At 32.5% G+C, this 20,244-nt stretch overlaps 2 protein-coding genes across 2 annotated transcripts; both read right to left on the minus strand.

Annotated features, from left to right (window-relative positions):
• Positions 1-999: 999 nt before the first annotated feature.
• On the minus strand, positions 1,000-7,272 carry LOC137920426 (venom protease-like). The gene is made up of 8 exons (XM_068763785.1): positions 7,194-7,272; positions 6,168-6,268; positions 5,339-5,475; positions 4,518-4,645; positions 3,428-3,596; positions 2,721-2,965; positions 2,272-2,432; positions 1,000-1,269 (listed from the first exon to the last, which is right to left on the minus strand). The coding sequence occupies exons 1-8, from the start codon at positions 7,252-7,254 to the stop codon at positions 1,108-1,110; spliced, it is 1,164 nt and encodes a 387-aa protein (XP_068619886.1). The 5' UTR covers positions 7,255-7,272; the 3' UTR covers positions 1,000-1,107.
• Positions 7,273-10,291: 3,019 nt separating this feature from the next.
• LOC137920427 (uncharacterized) lies at positions 10,292-13,822 on the minus strand. The gene is made up of 4 exons (XM_068763786.1): positions 13,741-13,822; positions 12,979-13,079; positions 10,852-10,988; positions 10,292-10,392 (listed from the first exon to the last, which is right to left on the minus strand). The coding sequence occupies exons 1-4, from the start codon at positions 13,799-13,801 to the stop codon at positions 10,308-10,310; spliced, it is 384 nt and encodes a 127-aa protein (XP_068619887.1). The 5' UTR covers positions 13,802-13,822; the 3' UTR covers positions 10,292-10,307.
• Positions 13,823-20,244: the final 6,422 nt, after the last annotated feature.

Below are 20,244 nucleotides of genomic sequence, written 5' to 3' on the forward strand. Positions count from 1 at the left end.
TTCGTATATGCATTCTTGACGATTCAATACAACAGGTGACGTGGTTAGAAGGACACTGTTGAACATAACCTCTCCCATAGACTTTTAATAGAAACGGTTGGAAGTGGCCTGTGTCCAGCGTCTTCTGATAATCTTTATAAGGTCTGGCAACCTTGTAGGTGGCTGTTCTGCGCTATGCTAGCCGGTCTGCGGTCTCCGCTCCAAAACATTGTGCGCTACGTGGTCTGCTCAATGCCACTTTAGCCTTCCAAAATAAGTTTTATTTTACTCAAAAAGAGTATAAGCCTAATTAAGAGAAGACATTTTATTTTTGATTCATTATCTTTTTTTAACTTTGAATTGACGGCAAATGCAACCTGATAGTATTGTTACCCACACTATGCTGCCAGAGTGGACTTAAAGTGCACGTAGATACATTTCTTCATTTCTTCTAGATCTTATTAGATACATTTCTTCATCAACTGAAGTCTTTTTGAAAGACCGTTTTCAGGAACCGCAGCGGTACTAAAGCATTAAAATGTAGGTTCTAATACGTTGTTAGGTAACATATTGTCAGCTACTGCAAAGCCATATTAGAGGGATCTTCGGAATCATGCACTAGAATATGCGTAAGGAGGAAGTTTCGCGTTGGACGCAATACTTTAAAATGGTATTTTTCTGTATCAAGAATATCGATATTAAATCTGGCCAAGAAAGGCTTTGACACTAAGATATGTGATGCATCTGTATTGTTCACACCTTGATAATTACCATTTGTTTTTTAAATAACTTTCGAATTGTATTTGTTTATTACATCATTGAGATTCTGATCTTCATCATGTGGTGTTCTCCTTTTATCCCATAGTGAATCAGGTACAAGTGTTGCATATGCTGTAAGCTATTAAGAAACGCGGGGAAATGGTCAAGATGTTGACGCTGAGCCATTTAATATACTCAAGACAAAAACACAATGATTAGTATGTTAAAACAGACATTACGATATTTTTACTAGAAAGCAAACAGTTTTTAATCTATCAATATATATTCTTTGTAAGTTACATTATTTTCACCTGGAAACATTAATTTTTTAATTAATTAATGATAAAATTTCGTTTTATTGATTTTTGTTCAGAATATAATGTTCTCGTCTATCCAGGACAAGTACTTGTCGACTCGTGTGTAGAGTCCGGGATGCTCCGGCTCACCACATCGCACGCCCCACGAAACCACTCCTACTATCGCCCAACGTCCGCTCGGCATCTGGTACATCAAGGGACCGCCGCTATCCCCCTGCAATAATAACAACTCTTTATAGTCATCAATTTACAATTCCTCAAATACTATAGGTGGAGAGTTAACGTTCCTTTTTGCTGGCCACTATAGCCATACATTGACATATTTAAGAATTAAATTATTCGTGTTCGTTCGAATACAAATTCAAACGCGGATTTGCCATCAATGATGTAGCCGCTGCCATTGTGTTAATTTCGAAAGGATAAATTATAAATAGTATTTGTAAATACATGTGAATATACCGCCTAGATAACACCTCCATTTAAGTCCTCGTCTTTACGTGCTCGAATGGTAACTCACCTCCATCCACTTATCTCGTATGTATATTATTATAATAGTATATTCACATACGTCAACACAGTAGTTAAAGTAAATCATTCGCAAGCACTATCTGTATGTGGAGTATATGTATATATGCGTTATTTAGCTAAATGTATGTAATTATATTTATCATATTCTAAACTGTGTCGTACTTTGTACACATCGAGAACCCGCTACTTTTGCTTCTTGTATCCATACTATGGTTGTCTGTTCGTAAATGCCTCTAATGATGAGACCGCTCATTATACTTTTTTTCCGAATTATGGAATTTTGCATATTATGGGTTCAATAAATAGTATTAAATATTACGAAAATCTATGAATGAAGTAGAAATTTTAACAAGCATGTGTTTCCAATTAATCAAATTGATTCCAAATAATTATTATTATTCTCAGGCATTACTTGAAAGTATATTGCAAAAGCGGATAGAGTTGCCTATACAAAAGTACAAAAATTTAAGGAATCTACTATAAAGTGTCACAAGCTTTTAAACCAAATATTACATATTATATACAATCGGCATGTAAATAAAGGTATAAAAATAATGAGGTGGATTCTATTTGCAACTAATTTTGTGCTCACGACTATTTCAAGTCTTTATAACTGTTATAATACACATGTAAAAGGTTTTCATACATTATCTATGTATTGTTATAACTTTGCTTTTTAATTGCTTACCTGACAAGAGTCCCTGCCTCCTTCTGGCGCGCCTGCGCAAATATTCTCTTCGAAGACGGTCGCGACGAAGGAATCCTGGCATTTCTTCTGCTCCCACACGGGGACAGATACCTCCATCAGCACATCACTGTGTGGCCCACCGAAGGACTTCATGCCCCAACCTAAACATCATTGGATTACGTAAATAGATAACAAAACATTCGCTTCTCATACGAAGTATAAAGCGGCATATTGGGTCGTCCATTCCTTTACAAATATAGCAAAACAGTAAAAATAGTAAAATATCTTTTGCCAATACAAAGTACTGTCACAAGTGCAAGTAGTTACAGTAATTTTATTCATTCGGATTATTTCTTATATAAAATTTCTGCCCCAAGTGTTTCAAATGAGTTCTAATCTCAAAGGTTATGTATGTAATAATTTATGCACAAGGTGCAACTGAAATGTACCAATAACAACAGCCATCTCGTCGACCAGGTTGAGTCCAGGCGGTGGTAAGCAAATAGGCCACACGTAGGTGTTGAACGCCGCTGGCCGGTGGAGCTTCAGTATAGCGATGTCATGATGGTAGTTCGACAATTCGAAGCCGACGTGCTGTCTGATCTCCACGACACGGAAGTTATACGTCCTGGAGTCGTTTGTCCGTGTGAGGTCGTACTCGCCGAGTCGCACGAACAATTCGTTAGCTTTCCATCTAGACATAGAGATTGATCAGTTTTATGAAATGGCAATAGAAAAAGAGTCAGATTCTGGGATTTTGGTATAACGCTTAGTTTATTATTAATGTAAAACTATATATTGGTGTAATAATTTCATATTAACCTTAAAGAAAAATATTTAGAAAACATATTTGTGAACATTCAGATAGAGTTTCATTACTATCATATAACATTGTATAATAGTTACAATAACTATTATAGTTTCAATTTTCTTCGTGTTTTGTGCGACAAAAAAATTGTTCATACTATTTTCTTCCTTTGGAGTTTCTTCGTTCCCTAATGACAATAAATTAAAAAATTGTTGAATTGGAAGAGTCGCCTGAGTTTTGTGCTTAGTTCTACACGGCGATTCATTGATTTATATAGATGGCGTTAAATTTTAAGTATTAAAGTATTTTGGTAAGAATTTTGTTATTTTCTGTTTATGGTCAACCGACCTTCTTGTACAATGCGCTGCAGTGAGCACATGACGATCAGTTATAAGGGCTCCGCCGCAGTACTGCACGAATCCCTCTGGGGTGATGGAAGCCATCCAGGGCCAGTCTCGAAGGGTCCCAGGACGACCGCTCATCACACTCCTCATCGAGCGTGTGCTAAGACCGCATCCTTGGAAATAATATTACATGCTCAAGTTTTCCTTATAATATAAATTATTTAAATGGACAGCTTACGTTATTTTTAGTTTTGTTATAATTTTTTTATTATAAATAAATGATTTTAAAAGTAGTGTGATAGTTTTTTTATATTTCTTTTAGAAAGTGTCATAGTTCCTGAATGGATAAAAAAAAGCTTAATTACGTAATATGTGCGACAAGTTAAAACGAAATTTTCGGTTCAAACGTAATCAGTTATTGGTTTAAAAATTACATAAATAATGGGACATTTCATTATGAAAAAACTTAAGGTTCATTTCACTTATTAATAAATATATTGCGGTTTCGTAATTATTTAAATAAGCGTCCTAAATTTATGTAATCATTAGTTGATATGTTCAGATTCATTTAGATTAAAAAACTACTATACATAGGAAAATAATATATTTTTATTTATTTATTTAAAATTTGACATAATTTAATTTATTTATTTCTAGAACGTTTCTAATAATTGTTAACTGTGTTACTGTCGCCATCATCCTTAAGCAACGAAATATAAATGATACATTTAAATGCAGCTGTACAAGTAGTGTACGAGTACGTGAAAAAAGAATATAAAATGAATACAATATTTACGTTACCAAAATACAACTATTATTTTATTATACGTTAAAGTTAGTGTGGTTTTGCGGCTGTGTATTTGTGCATGTGTGAAATTTGTGTGCGTTAAGTATTGTACAGAATTTTCTTAGTGTCATACAGTTATTACTTAAACTCTGCTTAAAATTTTGGTATTGTTTTCAATATGCGAGTATTGTGTATTAGATTACCAAACATGTAATGATGTCGGCGAGCAAGTGTCGTTATTTAAGAAATAATATTATAGTAAATATAACATAACTACCAAAATGTTTTAACGCGTATTTTTTACTACCTCGGTTCTCGGAGCGCACGATTCTGATGACTGCTTGAGATTCTTCTATGGATGCTGTGGCGGGCAGATCACCTGCCAAAGCTTCTGGGCCAGCTTCAAATTCTTCTGGACAACAAGCGCCCAAAGAACTAAGAAATAAATTTTTGTTAATTACATATTGACAACGTCGAATTGAAAAAGACAAAGTGTACTTGTTAACGGTTACTAGTCGAGAAACGTTGTCTTACTCACTCGTCGGATAAAATATGACGTCGATTAGATTCGTTTACAACTGACTATACATAATTATCGTCATCATCATTACGACAGCCGATAGACGCCTACTGGAAAGCATAGGTTTCCTCTAAATATCGCGACAATGCGCCACAAATGCGCCAGTCACGCTGCCGAATCCAGCGAATTTACGCGACTTTAGCTAAATCGTGGGTTTATTTGGCAGCTTGTACGAGCGATATGCCCCACCCATTGCCACTTCAGACGGGCAATTATACCAACTACGTTCGATGCATAGCTATATATGTTTCTAAACACATATTGATATGGATTCAAACATTTACTACAACATAATATCTTAAATTTAAAACATTCTTTTCATAGTATTCGTTGGAATGCAACGTCAAATATTTAATTAATTACTTATATTTATAATTAAATATATAATTACATATTATATTAATATTAATCTACACCACTTTGGGTTAGCTGGTAGGTATTGTCTAAAGGCATTAAACCTTTCTTTATACTAAATTTAATGAGGGTAAATAAATAAATAAATAGTAAATAAAACGAATTAAAGTGTGTGTAAATAAAATATTACTTACGTTCGTTTGATAATGCACATGTAGTCCATGTATTTTATGAAGTTACTTTTAAAATCATCCAAGATGCAATGTTTCACATGTCTACAGCGGCCTCTCTTCCCGTTTGGTAAAAAGCATGGCTGATGCGGAACATTCGGCTGTAATAGTAATTATTAATTAGTGATAATGAGAAGTGCCGCCACTTACAATACAATCCCTACAGGTATAAAACCAAGACTCATATGCAACAATCCCAACTATATTAAAGTTCCTTTAAAATGTTATCTAGTTTCGTTATTATTATTTTTAAATATAAATTAATTATAAGTTGTTGTAGAAACCCCATACATGTAAAATTATTTTTATTTTAAAATATCAAGAACAAAAGCATAAATACCTATGGTAAATATAACTTAAGTAATAACATTTTCTGTTATAATATTTTCAACGTGGTATGCATTCCAGAATCTTAGGATAGCAGCGGATATATGTTCTGATAACTGGCCAGCTGCAATTCGCTGGTTTAAATCACTTACGCTTCATTCGACGCCATAGAGATATCTTGAGCATAGCCATATTCATAGTTAGTTAAACGACTGTGAGGCCCGAAGTGAGTGACCACGTTTCTGTGCTGTATGTCGTCTCAGGTAACACACATTGATCGTAGACCTAATCATAACTGCAAGGCATAAACCTCCCCTCAAAAATCACCCCGATGACTGGTTTTGCACTGACGTGTATTCAACGATTTTCCTTGACCTTAACAATGTGGTTGGTCCAGTGAGGGGCCTATCTCCGCCACATTACTTTAATGAAATTAAATGTAAAAAAAAGCGTGCAGCAGTTGTACCTGCGTAGTATTGAGCTCGACGAAGCGCTTCGCCCGACCGTACCCGACGTGCAGGCCGCCCGCCTCTATCACGTCTTCCCACGACTCACTCGATAGTTGCGCTATAAATAAATAAATGTAAAACAATAATAACTAATTAATAGTTCACTAAGACATAAGACAATTATCAATGTATATTTTTAATACAATCATCTTAACTGGCAACACCTTTACTGGGAAGAATTTTAGTCCCATGACCTGTAGCATCAGAAAGCCAAAATATGCTAATTTAGTAAAGCCTATGCATATGATCTCTAATAAATATTAAGAGATAACTGTTTAAATATGACATATGTTTTCATCATCGTCACCATTATGTCAACTGATGATAGACGCCAACAGAAAGGCATAAACCTCCTCCAAAGATTGCGACGATAATCGGTTTTGCGCTGTTCAGCATCCACCAACCTCTTCTGAGTTTATCTGTGTCAATGTTCTGTAGTTCCTCTTGCTGTGTCTGTAGTTCTTCGGATCTCGTTATTTCTGATTCGATCTCGCAACGAAGGTTCTCATAAGTTAAAAAGATTAATTAACTTCAACTTCAAATTTATTTGCTTTATTGAAATTAAGACCACGATATGACAATTTAAAAAAAATTGTCAAATCTATCCTTTTTACAAAAATTATGTAAATTATTACCTTTTTCCTTTGCTTGATTTTTGAAAAGTGGACAAGAAATTAAAGTTAAACTCAAGTGACAAAAGAACTTGTTTATTTTTATATTTATACACATTACATTTAAATGATATCAATTTAAAGTAAAGCATAGTTATTACTCTTTATGTTATATATTTTTATCTTACGTTTATACATTTATATCATGTTTTTTTTCCAGTCACCTATTTTATTTTTCTCTTTTATTTTGTATAAGTTATTGCAACTAACTTCATTAATTTATCTGTGCACTGCTTAAATGGTTAAAAGTATAAATAAATAAATGCATGTACGTAAACTCGTGACGTAAATATAGATTAAAAATATACTTACATTGCAATGCAGTGCCATGTGCACCCAGGAAAGTTAAAGTCAGTAGCAAAAGTGTCCACATGGTAACACGCACACAGCTCTTGTTGCAAAAGCGTTTTGTAACATGAACCAGGATGGCCATAACGATAAAAACTGTACCTACTGAATAATCCGCAGGATGTTTCGCATTTGATAGCGCCCGGTGCGTCGTGACCAATCTGTGCGAATTTGATAAAGCTATTTTTGGTTCAGACTAGTTTCCATTTTTTGGGACACGAGCTCCGCTGCGAGATTGTGAAGCTAGTAAATAAAAGACGTTTTTAAAATTTTTGGCCTCTCGTATATCAGTAGCTGCCGCTTGAACCTTCGTATTTGATAACTGCTAGCCCACGATTCCCGATCGTTGTCAAAATAATCGTCTTCTTGACGACAGACAATGGACTTCGAGCAACAACTGAAGTGCTAATGGCGTTACATTTGGAACATTCACGTGATTTATATCTCACAACATTGTCTTTAAAATCTATAAGAATAGGAAACCTTTACTCCTTAGGAGTAGTTTTCTATTACGTTAAGTTCCACAGATAACTTTGTTTATTTAACAATAAAATTCCAATAAAATGTGAGTGAGCAAATCAGATTTGTTGATCAACAGTCCTCGCACATTCTTCCTATAACTGAAAAGAATAGCTTAAATCAAAGATTATTAATAGGTTAGGAAAAAGTCCCTTCGAATTTATCGAATTTTCGAACTTATTTTTTTTCAAAAGTTATATCCATTTAAACAACATAATACTAACATATACATAACATAACGTTATATCCAGTTTGATAGACGCCTTTTTGTCATTTTGTTTGTTGCGACACGATGCCTTAGCAATAGAAGTTTTAGAAAAGAATACGGCACAAGTTTTAGTAGCCCTCTGAAAGTTAACCTGACACTGTCTAAATAATTCTGAAGAGACCGAAAAATTTTGGCGCAAGGTCAGAGCTACATAATGAATGCATTGGCACTTCTCAGCCACGCCCTAATAATATACAAAAATACAAATTTTTGCTGAATGGCTAAAAATTTGGGTTGTAGCAATATCATGATGAAAGATCGCACCTATTCAATTGACTAATACCGGACTACATTAAAAAAGGTGGTAGTAACGTGGATAATTCTGATAAATTAGGTAAATAAATGATAGTAAAACATACATTATCTATCATGACGTAATTGATTAAAAAAATTCTTTTTTCAATGTCGTGTGTAAATTTAACGTAAAATTACAATTGCTTGTTTAACAAATGCTTAATATCTATATTTATAATTTTATATTTTAAAATAATACAGGATTACACAAAGCTTTTTACTCAATACCATTGATGAGTAAAAAAGAGCGTTAAAGATTTTCAATAGTATAATGGTTATGTGGAAAAAATCTTCTTTTGTCCTTTTTTTTTAACTTTTGTCTATTTCACTTAATTTCTTAAATATCCGGTTTTGATGTACAATAAAGAGCAAATTGTCTAAAGATCTCTTAAAGTTTTAATTTAATATTTGTTATTTACTTTTAAGCCTAGTTTCTAATAAATTTTAAATGACCGTAGTAATGACATTTTGTCAACTGTTTATCCAATAAATCGAATGAAATAGCGCCATCTAGCACTCAACACTAATAGTTTTCTCCTCAGAAAGTTTAACTGGATAAGCATAGCATCATTGTTCTAAAAATCATCAACCAAAATTATAGGGTTTGTATATATTTAATAATTTACTATTTTCAATAATTAGGTTTTTAATTTAGATATTTATTAGCCGAAAAGATAGATGTCGATTTTTAGTTTTCCCGTAATAAACAAAATTAATAAATTTTATTTTCCCCTCTCTGTTACCCAACATTTAATATATAGTTCTCCCTTCGGTAAATTTAAACAAAATTAAGTTCTAATATTATATTTCAAAATTATTATATGAATAATTGGAAAATTTGCTTTATTTTTTATAGTCATTAATCGAAACAGGAAAACCAATTGACAACAATTGCACAATCTTTCGAGAAATGACTCTTGTTATAAAAATATTATATATCTAAAGGAGAGTATGATTTGAACAATGGGTCATAAAATGTTATGGAATTTAATCGTTGAAATAATGTACAATACTCCAGAAGCAGTGCACATTGTTTCTTCATTATATTGTTGTTATACGGATTGACGTTAACGGCCAGTAACGTAAAACATAAAATCATAAGATATTATATTTTCACACTATTAAATATGTTATAATATTAAATAATATTAATGAGGTACTTTATCCTTTATAAAAGTCTTAACGGGGTGAATGTACAACAGTCAGTCAGCAAAAAGCTATGTTTTTAGAAATTGGAAATAATAGATTTTTCCTATTGGAATGCCGCAGGCCAATAATTCTGGCAGTACATACTCTGTACAAAATATTAAAAAATAATTAATCGTAATATGTGGTAATTAGAATTTTGAACATGCTTCAAAATTGTACGTTATTTATTATTTTTATAACCGTTGATTATTAGATAAGGTGTACCTTATATTAATTACCAGCAAGTAAGTTCAGTTCAGTTAAAGCTTTTACGTCTATTTTTAATTAGCCTATGTTTAAAAGGGAAGCAATTACTAAGTAGTTTTTTTTAATAACAATAGATGGCATTATTTTCAAAAATAAATTGGTGGATCTACCAGAGTTCAATTCTGTAAAAATATTATTTTATTATTCGCAAAAAATGAAAACACGTGAAAGTAATACGCTTTAATTATCTTGTATTAATACAAACTAATAATTACAATCCATTGTGTAGTTTAAGATGATATAAGATCGAAGGTATCAGTGGGACTGATTTTGTTAACCGTCTTGTTAATAGTCCCATTATTTACGTCATTTAAAGTACTTGTTTTATTAAAAAAAAAAAAATCGAAAATATTGTCTAGATCACTATCAAGAACTTTAGCTCAGAATTCGTTATTTGAGAATCTACACTACAAAGGCTTTAATGGCAATAAACATTTTGCAAAATAATATAGTGCCAAATTAGTGAAAGGTCGAAATAAAACCCAAATTTGTATTGAAATTTTAATATACATTCCTTCCCCTTCAGAATTGGCATTTTAGAATCATCTGAATGCTGTGGCTGTTGGGTTTCCTGCCAATGATTCTGGACCTGAGACATAATCTTCTGGGCAACAAGCTCCTAAGAATCTAGAGAACAAAACAATTTTTTTTTGTCATTAATAAAGTTGTCTTGCTAGTTTTGTTCTTAGAATAATAATGAATTTAAAATTATAGTACCATAAGGATTTTCCCTTGATTGCCGAAACATTATTGAATATGTGAGTACTAATTTTTTTTTTTCAATAAATTTGTTAATATATATTATACTAACTAAATGGATGAACTTTGTCCAGTCAAGTTCAATAATAAAAATGAATAGATTTTGGATTTTCGAATTTACACAAAATTATAAGGTTTATTTATGTTATTTTTTACACGGCTAGGCAAATGTTCTTTTAACGATAAATTTTTTATTGATTAATATCATATTTTAATACTTATTATCATATTCTGGACAAATTTAAAAACACAAAAATTGTATAACGTGATCGTTCAAGATTTAAAAATTGCTGTCAGAAGTAACTGACATAACTGACAAATACTTACGATCCTTTAATAATACACAGGTAGTCCATATATTTCATAAAGTCGCTCTTAAAGTCATTCAAGACACAATGTTGTACATGTCTACATCGTCCTTGTTTCCCGTTTGGTAAGAAGCATTGCTGATGCGCAATGTTGGGCTGGAATGGGAGCATATGTTATTCATTACATTGCACATATATATAAAATAGCCAAAATAACGTACAATGTTCTTTTGCAAATGAAATGAAATATATTTAAATATTTATTTATACTTAATATACGACAAAGGTTCTATGTTATATGGCATAGTGAAAACACTACCGATAAAATCTCTATTAAATACATTAATTAAGGTTTTAATATACAGATATTGTTTGGTTTAATATATAGATAGATATATCGGTAGATAAATATTTACTTTATATATATGTGTTACGTAAAGGTATACTCAGAAAAATAATTTACAATTATTTTGCGAAAATTCTTCAATTGCGTAAAGAGCTAAAAGCTAAATCGGGGTATGATGAACATCATTTTTCCTGATTTAAATTTTCCCAAGTTCTGTATGTAGCATTTTGTAGTGGTAATATACAGTATTACCACTACAGACAGTAGACACAGTAGACACTAGTAGTATTCTAAACCATTTGTAAATTGGAAAAAGATAAAGCTTTTAAAAAAAAAGACTTTGGCAATTGGGCTATGTAGTTATTTTGTATTAACATTGCAGAAGACGGCTGCGGAGAGAGAGATACTTGTCAGAGCTTCTCACTTGTAGCCGGAGATTTGGATATCAGATAAAGCAATACGGAGGACTAGCCTCTTTAAACCTCCTTATAAGACCTCGGCAGCGAATTCGAAGTACTCTGTCCCACGTATGTCTTGGCTTAGTAGTTGAACACTAGCCAATTCTGTTCGTTTATTTATGGGTGGGGAGCTTTAGCTCTACGCTTAGACATTGAGGCACTAGGCCAACGGTGTGGAAAAGACGGTGGTAGTATACGAAAGTATTTCCGTAGTGTCACAAAAGACGACAAAGAAAACCATGGAGTATTAGCTAGTAGGAAACTAACACAACCCTTTCGATGCTTCTGCAACATAGGGGAATCCCATGTAGAATTTCCCCACGAGACAAAGAAAGTAGAAATTTTATAAGGTAATTTTTTGTACGTCATATTTTATATTTTAGGTCCGTGGCACTTCAAATAATCAACTACGTATTAAATAATCTGTCCTATTAAATGCAACATCATTTAATATTATTATATAACAAATGTGGTAAGATTTATTTGTGTTACGAATCGACGAATATTTGGAAACACATTTTAACATATCTTGTTTGTATGACGAACGTCAGTGGTTTTGCTATCAATATTTTGTTGACAGAAAATAATCGTATGCACGCCTGCATGAAAAATTATTTTCAATCATTATTTTAGATTTGCCTTAATGGAGGGTTTTAGTGGATGTACGTTTTCACAGATATTGCGAGTGCTCGCGAGTGAAGAGATCAATCAAAATGCAACGCGAGGCATTAAGAGTGTGTGGGCGTCACTTAGTCGTCGTTTTGGCGCCATTCGACTTCACTGTTAACAATTAAATAGTTTTAGTTGAGCTCTCTCTTATTTGAATGTATGTACAGTAAAATCTTATGCATTCTTGTGTTCGAGTTTATGCTTTAGAACGCCAAATATGTACGTATTTTATATTTGAGATTTTTTTTTCAGCGTACTATAAGTGTGGAGATAAGTAGTAAAAATACTACCCGAGCTCAAACAACGTTATTCAATGAATTATGACTATAAAAACAAAGATTTTTTCTACTTCTTAACAGTTAATTGGACTATTTTTAAATTCATTGCAGGTTTTCTATATTGAAATATGTAGTCATTATTTAAGAAGAAGGACGTTGATTTTTGGACATAGGCTTCACCATAAATTCACAACATTACCAGTTGGAAGCGGATTGCATATATATGCCTATAAGCTGAGTTACAATAATCTGTATAAGACAATATGAAGTAATGGAGCATTTTATACCTACATAACAGTGACATCATGGAAGTATAAGGATTTTTACCCTATTCAATACCACAACTATTTCGTTGTTAGTTTAAATGGCCGACAGTGTATTGAGACAATTCATACCTGCGCATCGTTGAGCTCGACGAGGCGCTTCACCCGACCGTGCCCGATGTGCAAGCCGCCTACCGCTATTACGTCTTCCCACGACACAGTAGGCAAATGTGCTGTAAATATAAATAGATAACCTAAAAATTATATAACAGAAGTATAAACCACAAAAATTTATAATAATGAAACTTCGGAAATTAAATTTATAAGTTTGAAGTTTAAATGTGATGTCTTTAACGTATATTATATATATTAATAATTGATAAACCGTGGTAAGGCCTTAGTTTCTTTATCATTATTTCAGCCCTAGGGCATCAGTCTCATAGATTTTTTTAAAAAACCGGTTGAAAACGGCAGGGTCTGCATCTATCCGAAGATCTAATTGAGAATGTCTGTCCACCTTTTAGGTTACGTCCTATCCAATCCAATCCACTGGGTTTTTTTAGTTACTATCGTTTGTTTACAAATCATCCTACGAATAAAAAATTGCAATCCAGAGAAATATCTAGTGCAGCCACACTAAGCTTTCAAGGAACTCCTGGAGCTTAGTTATTACACAGAATTCTAGCCTAAGGGACTTCAGTGGTCTGCAAATCATACATACATTCAAACTGACAGGTTAAAAAACTTACAGGCAAATGACATTTGTCAATGACAAAAAAATTGACAATTTGTTTAAGAATAAAGATAAGAGAGTCATGTTTGGTTACATTTATACAGAATGAAATTATTTGCACGTATGGTCATGGCGTAATGGTGAATAATAATTATGCTTACATTGCAATGCAGCTCCATCAGCACCAATAGCAGCTAAAGCTAGTAGAAGAAGAGTCCACATGGTAACACGCACGCCACTCTGTTTGCTAAAGCGTTGTGTCCATTCTGTGACATTTAGACTGCGGCGGAAACTATGATAAAAATGTACCTACTGAATAATCCTCGGGATGTTGCTTTTGTTAGCTAGTGCGACGAGATAGTGCTGTGGGTGAATTTAAAAAAGCGGTTTATTCAACGAAAGAGATTTCTCAGCATTACATAGATTCATCGTGCGTGTTCGGGTTGCAGTGCATTGACATTCATCTTTATCGACAAAATTCCTCTCCCTTTCTAACCAAATTTTAAGAGACATTTCTACAAGAACAATATATATTTTTATAATACCGGAAAATCCATTAGAAGAACGTTCAAATTAGTTATTGAAATTGTTTTCTGAATGATAATAGTCATTTTAAGTAAAAATTAAAGCATGGTGCATTTAAATGGAATGTGGAATGGAATAAACTTCTACACAAAAATAATTAATGTAGTAATAGTTTAACAACTTACAGTTTCTCTATGGCAGGGATATTTAAAATAATATTTTCTGTTATATGAAAAAAATTACTTTTAAAATTATTATAACATTCGTCTTCAATGATGTGTGTTTCATTACTAGTAATTAGCGCACCGCACTCAAAAACTACTGGTTTTCGCGCTATTACGTAACGTAAAGTTTAGACCCGCTTTATTTCAGCCATTTAAATATGATTAGTCTTTTAATTTCCGTCCGATAGTTTCAGTAGCGCCATTATCTTATCTTAATATATTGATGCATACATTATTCAATTTGTATCCGATATTATCATCCATCTGATGATATCCGTTTAAATTAAGAGTTCGGATGAACAAATTTTTGTTTCAATTACTTTGTATCAACCCGCACTATAAACTATGATCGTAAGAATACATGTCCGCTTAATGCCACTATTTTTTTATTGAAACTATCATTGTGATATCGTATTATATTTCAACTTGTATCATAGTAATTGGGGCAATACCAAATGAATAGTATTAAAGAAATGTAATAATAATATGATAATTATTATAAGAAATTTTATTTTAGACCACTGAGTCCCAAGAATATTATTAAGTTAGTAACAGTTTCTACTCCAAGGCTATTTCGGTAACAGTTTAGAATTTTATACTATTTAAAAATAATATATATTTTAATTTACTTTAGTAGTAATTCTGCGGTGGACATGTACTTCCAATGGTATAAAAGAGAAGAGTCATAACTGCTACCAAATACTTTATAAATCGATTGAGATTAGCCCGGACCCTGCAAGGTATCGAGGCACTCTTTTTCGCATTTGTGTTTGTGTCTATAAAAGCTATGTTAAATCTTGCATTTATTTATATCGAATACCTTACTCTATGGTATCTTATGTGCTATTCGTTAGATAAACAATCCACAAGCATAACCTTAAAGTATGCATCTATTTAAAATGACAGTAGTATGACGAAACTGAATGTCGTAGCAAATTCCACGGAGTAATTGTTTGGACCAGGGTCTATGCTAATGCTCGATTATGCGACGTCCATAAATTATTCCCGCCTAATAATAGAATGCTGGATTAAGAACATACCCGGCCAGATTAGCTAGCGAAGGACGGACCAGTTTCTGTGCAGTGATAAATATTTGTCCTTATCGTATTCAAGTAAAATTTATTAGCGCCAATGGGAATTATACGCAATCACCTGTTTATTATGTCACTGCGTTCAGTCGTTTTAAATTCTAATTCTCTCTATATATACGTAAATACATAAGAACATATTCTTATATAATTTGCTCTACAAGTACATTCACTTAGGCGAAAAATTAGGGAATCTAAAATTAGACATTCCAACTAGGTTCCTTGACAAATCATTCAGTTTCATGTTGTACGCTTATGGAAGGAGTTGCCTGTGCCAAGTAAGAAAGGTTAAATCTCAGCCAGTTGTTAAAAAGCTAGTAATGCTTTATTATTAGCCTTACATAGTAGAGATGTATTATGCTTTTGACAAGACATATATTGTATTTAAACTATGTAATTAATGTATTATAAATGTACATATATATTACACACACTCATATATATATATATATATATACATCCATACATATATATATATATATAAAATGTGTAAATAACTACAATAAATGAATATATAATTGAAAATTACCTAAAACACTAAAAGAAGATGATTGACTACAGGTGTAAAGGCTTTAAAGCAGCCTGTTACAATCTTTAAGTATCAGTATTTGTACTGATTGTGTCACCATTTAACTTCTCGCATCATAATCTTTACTATTAATGGTCGTGGAGGGTTCCACGGATACTGATTAGGGAAGATTTTCTTGGGAAATTGTTAAGTGCTGGATTCACTTGACCATCCCGTCTCTGGTTTCAGCGCAATCTAACTTCTCTGGGCTCCTGTAGCCGCTTCGTCCTTTATAATTTTTATTGCGACGAAGTTGTCGAGTCACTTCACCGCCGCCCGATGATCAACGTTGACTGTTTTACTGCTGTTTTAATCTATAACCGTCCTTCATTTATTTACATCCGTGCATGAAGCTGTTACGGTAGTAGGCAGCTGACAGGAAAAAAGAGAGTGGTGTTCTTCAACCACTCGAATACTACACGGAGAATAAATAAACCATAACTTAATAATTCCTTATAATGTAGGTACTAAGCTTAATCCGTCTCTTTATTTTATTCAAATGTTAATGTTGTTAATTTATACTGTTCAACAAAAGCTTATGTCCAAATAATCCTGTTAAAATAATAAATAATTACTAAATTATTACTGATTCGTATTTGTTGGACAGGTTTTAAAAATGTATTAATTTATTATTACTAATAAACCGTGTTTTATAATAACTCTGTTATTAAGGAGGAATGTAAATATTCGCCGATTTCTTAAACAGATATGTCCGCAGCAATAATCAATGGAAAGGAGCGTTTATCGGTGCCGGAAAATTACAGAAAAGTAGTTCAAATATAGCCGTTATGCAAATATAGGCTCGGTTTAGATTGCAGGAACGGACTGCGGGCAGACGCAATATTGGGTCGCAATTAAAATACTAGTAACCTATAGGCCTGCTCACACTAATATTGGTGCTGCCTTTGTTTACAGAGCTAGCACGTCGACCCAAAATGATTCTTTGAAAAAATATTGCTCCAAAAATGTCCCACTGGTATCCTGCACTACCTCTATGGTCCCCTACCCAGTAAAAGTGAAGGAGCGGTAACAGAGCAGATGGTTTATCGTGAAGAATATGTAGCATAATGACAAATTCTATGCTATGAAATTATATACCTATATAAATGTAAACGATATCCACTTATGAATAAACTCATCACGATATCTCTAAAACCACTTGAAGATTTGAAAATTAGTGAAAATATTTTATATAAAGTAGAGATCAGCTAAGAACTTATGCGTTCTAACGGTTATTAGACATTATATATAACATTGTTTTATATATATGGCCTTATATATGGTCGCGCTTTCACCTGTTCTTAGACCAGAAGAGGAATTAAGTCAATTTAACTTCAATAACATTTGCGATCCATCCTATGTTTTTCTATATCATTTTATGTTAAGCGCCTTTAGATTTCTGGTGTTACAATCTAGTAAGGCTATAAATGTTAACTAGCAAACAGAGTAAATTCGCCCCAAAAAGAAAATCAGAGCTTAAAAAGAAGATGTCGAATCATAGTAACTCTTCAACCTATTTCTTTTTAAATACTTAAGTATAGTCAAATAGTTTGATTTTGTAAATAAATAAAATGCAGTGCACGTGGGAATGGGCTCTTAATTAAAAACGCTCAACAGACGGCGCCAGCGCAGGCGGACTAGATAGACTTGCCTAATTATTGACCGGTACCCAGTCTTACTTGACTCTGTGTAAGTTTTCAATTGTTTTTGGTATTTGCAATTAGATAGAGTACGCCATTTTGTCGACAGGTTGATGAAATACTTCAGATAATTTATGAAGAATTATCAATATTGATCTTAACTCTCAGAATGTAAACCGTCGGGGACTTAATGTCCAATGTCGATTTTCTGCCTTCTTCTTCCCAATATTTCAGTGGTAGCGTCATGATTTTGTCACTTATTAATTTTTACCGAATTTTTAGAAATCCTTGATCCTTTTCAAATTACTGTTTTTTTCCAAATACTGTTAGTGTTGTTCGCGTTATAAGAAGATTCGCCAACGTCCATACTAGAAGTTGAGCAACGTTGGGCGTGGTCAGTACTTGGATGGGTAACCGCCTGGGAACACCGCGTGATGTTGGCTTTTTGCCTTCTTTTTTTTATTTTAATTTTACTAATACAATCATGTTACTTGTCAACAGATCTCATTAAATGGAATAGTAACTGCACAGTTCGTGTCAAGAAGTAGTTTTTAAATCTATCAACCATTAATAAATTCAATCATATAATGCCATCTATTGTATAACGAAGATTTTGTATTAGGTTACTTGGAGTGTCTGTATCGATAATTTGGATTTATTCAGATATTTAGATTATTTGTGTTCTAAATGTATAAGTTATCATCGTAAGTTCGTAAATATTTATTAATTTAAGATAGAATAATACTTTTCTATTAATAGTTTTAAGAATAAGAATATTTATAATGGGTACGTACAAATATACGTTCTTAAGGCGGGTAAAATGCTTGAACAATTGCGGAAAAGTTGCACAATGTGAGGGCTTAATATTTCTGACAAATGAGTAGCAAAAAACATGGGGTTTTTGCATGTAAGGAGATATAATACATTGGTTGCGTATCTGTTGGTTTTTCTAAAAAAGGTTTAATATTATATACACAATCTGATTATTACATTTATGTGTGTATATTAAAATAGCCTTTTGACAAAAACAAATGTATTATATATTACGTATGTTATAAAATAGACACAGAATAAAAACTTCCGGCATTATATCAGTTATAAATACTTAAACAGTCACTTTCAGAATTGTTGCATTCACTCCAAAAATGGTTAGTGTAATTAAATAAAAATCGAAACTTTATTCTTTCTGGGTTATTGTAAACCTTCAAATTTGTTTAAAGTGGAATGAAGTAAAATTTTATATTCGCTAGAATTATTTCATAAAAAGTACTATTCCACATAACAAATTAATTAAATGACAATTGAGAAACTTATTAAAAATGATTATTAAGTTGTTTATTTTTGTCTATATCTTTATGATTAGATATTATTGGGAACGGATCATAATAAATCGAAATAGTAATTACCCTATGCTTTTATAAATGCGTTTAATTCTTAAATCGCAAACTAACAATAATAATCTTATAAATATCGGATTAATTTCCTTTATTTTTCACCTTGAATCAATTGTGGTGATCATCCGTACAAGAGTGCCAGAATCTAAGTTGATAAAAATTATATAATTGATTCAGGCATTACCTCCATTATTTGATAAAAATTATAATCAGTGCACTTTCTATAAGGCACCCCTCACTTTCAAATAAAGCGATGGTTTTAATAGCGCCCTGATATGAGAACAGCTGACAATAAAATCAATGAGGTTTTGTGGTCATATTTATTCATATTTATTTCAAGCTTCCCCCCAAGATTTCCAATAACACCGATCAAAGGCGGCCTGCATATAGTCTTTCAACAACCTTATCAATGTCGTCTGTCCATCATGTTGGTGGACTTCTTACGATGTGTTTGCCGATTGGTCTTTCAAGAACCTTAAGGATTCAGCGGCCGTATGTTCTGCGCAATATTAAATGTTTCTTTATTGTGATTAAAATGATTGGACAAGATATTGCACAAGGTATTGGATCGTTGCTTTAATTTATGTAAAGACATTTGTGTACGTTTAAAACGAATCGGTATTGCTTTTGAAGTCTGTGATGTTTTTTTTATTTATTGTCGGTGTTCTATATTGAGATCTGATACCGGTAAAAACATTGTTATCTCACTTTATACCTAAACTTACTAACCCCAAGTAAATTTAAGAGCGATGTATATGTTGACAGTGTGGTTAATTGCCACCACAAACTCGACTTAACATTAATACATTGAAATATTAGCTTTATATGGCCCGACACAAATATGTCAGATTTAAAATAAATGATGAAATATATGACTCTCAGTGCAGGGTCCATTACACGCTTCATATATTACTTTCACTTTAATCTCGGAATTTTAGTTGTAAGTCACAATATTTAAATATCATTTTCTGTTGATTAACTTTATTTGAATTTGGGTACTGTCGTTGAATTTTTCTCGATGGAAATACTGTTTATTAACACTTTGTGTATCGGTGGACTTAATACCCTAAAAGACTTTTACCATACAACCTAGAATATTCGTCCTATGGTCGAAATAATGATGATAGTATTTTTTTACACTCACATCATTGACAGTCGGAATTATTGACCAGTAAAAACCTAATGATTTGAATCAATCTCACAATTAACGAAATTTTAGAGATAAA

This window comes from Battus philenor, unplaced genomic scaffold (genome assembly GCF_028537555.1).
Source record: "Battus philenor isolate CCGP_79_NKW_IND1 unplaced genomic scaffold, ilBatPhil1.0.hap1 SCAF_18, whole genome shotgun sequence".
In the NCBI taxonomy this organism is placed as follows: Eukaryota; Metazoa; Arthropoda; class Insecta; order Lepidoptera; family Papilionidae; genus Battus; species Battus philenor.

Coding starts and splice junctions, on each gene's coding strand:
- LOC137920426 (XM_068763785.1), bottom strand. CDS start 7,254: ATGTGGACACTTTTGCTACTGACTTTAACTTTCCTGGGTGCACATGGC. Junction 5,476..6,167: donor TCGAGCTCAATACTACGCAG/GTACAACTGCTG, acceptor TTACTATTACAG/CCGAATGTTCCGCATCAGCC. Junction 3,597..4,517: donor CGTGCGCTCCGAGAACCGAG/GTAGTAAAAAAT, acceptor ATTATTTCCAAG/GATGCGGTCTTAGCACACGC.
- LOC137920427 (XM_068763786.1), bottom strand. CDS start 13,801: ATGTGGACTCTTCTTCTACTAGCTTTAGCTGCTATTGGTGCTGATGGA. Junction 13,080..13,740: donor TGATGGAGCTGCATTGCAAT/GTAAGCATAATT, acceptor TTATATTTACAG/CACATTTGCCTACTGTGTCG. Junction 10,393..10,851: donor CTGTGTATTATTAAAGGATC/GTAAGTATTTGT, acceptor TTTGTTCTCTAG/ATTCTTAGGAGCTTGTTGCC.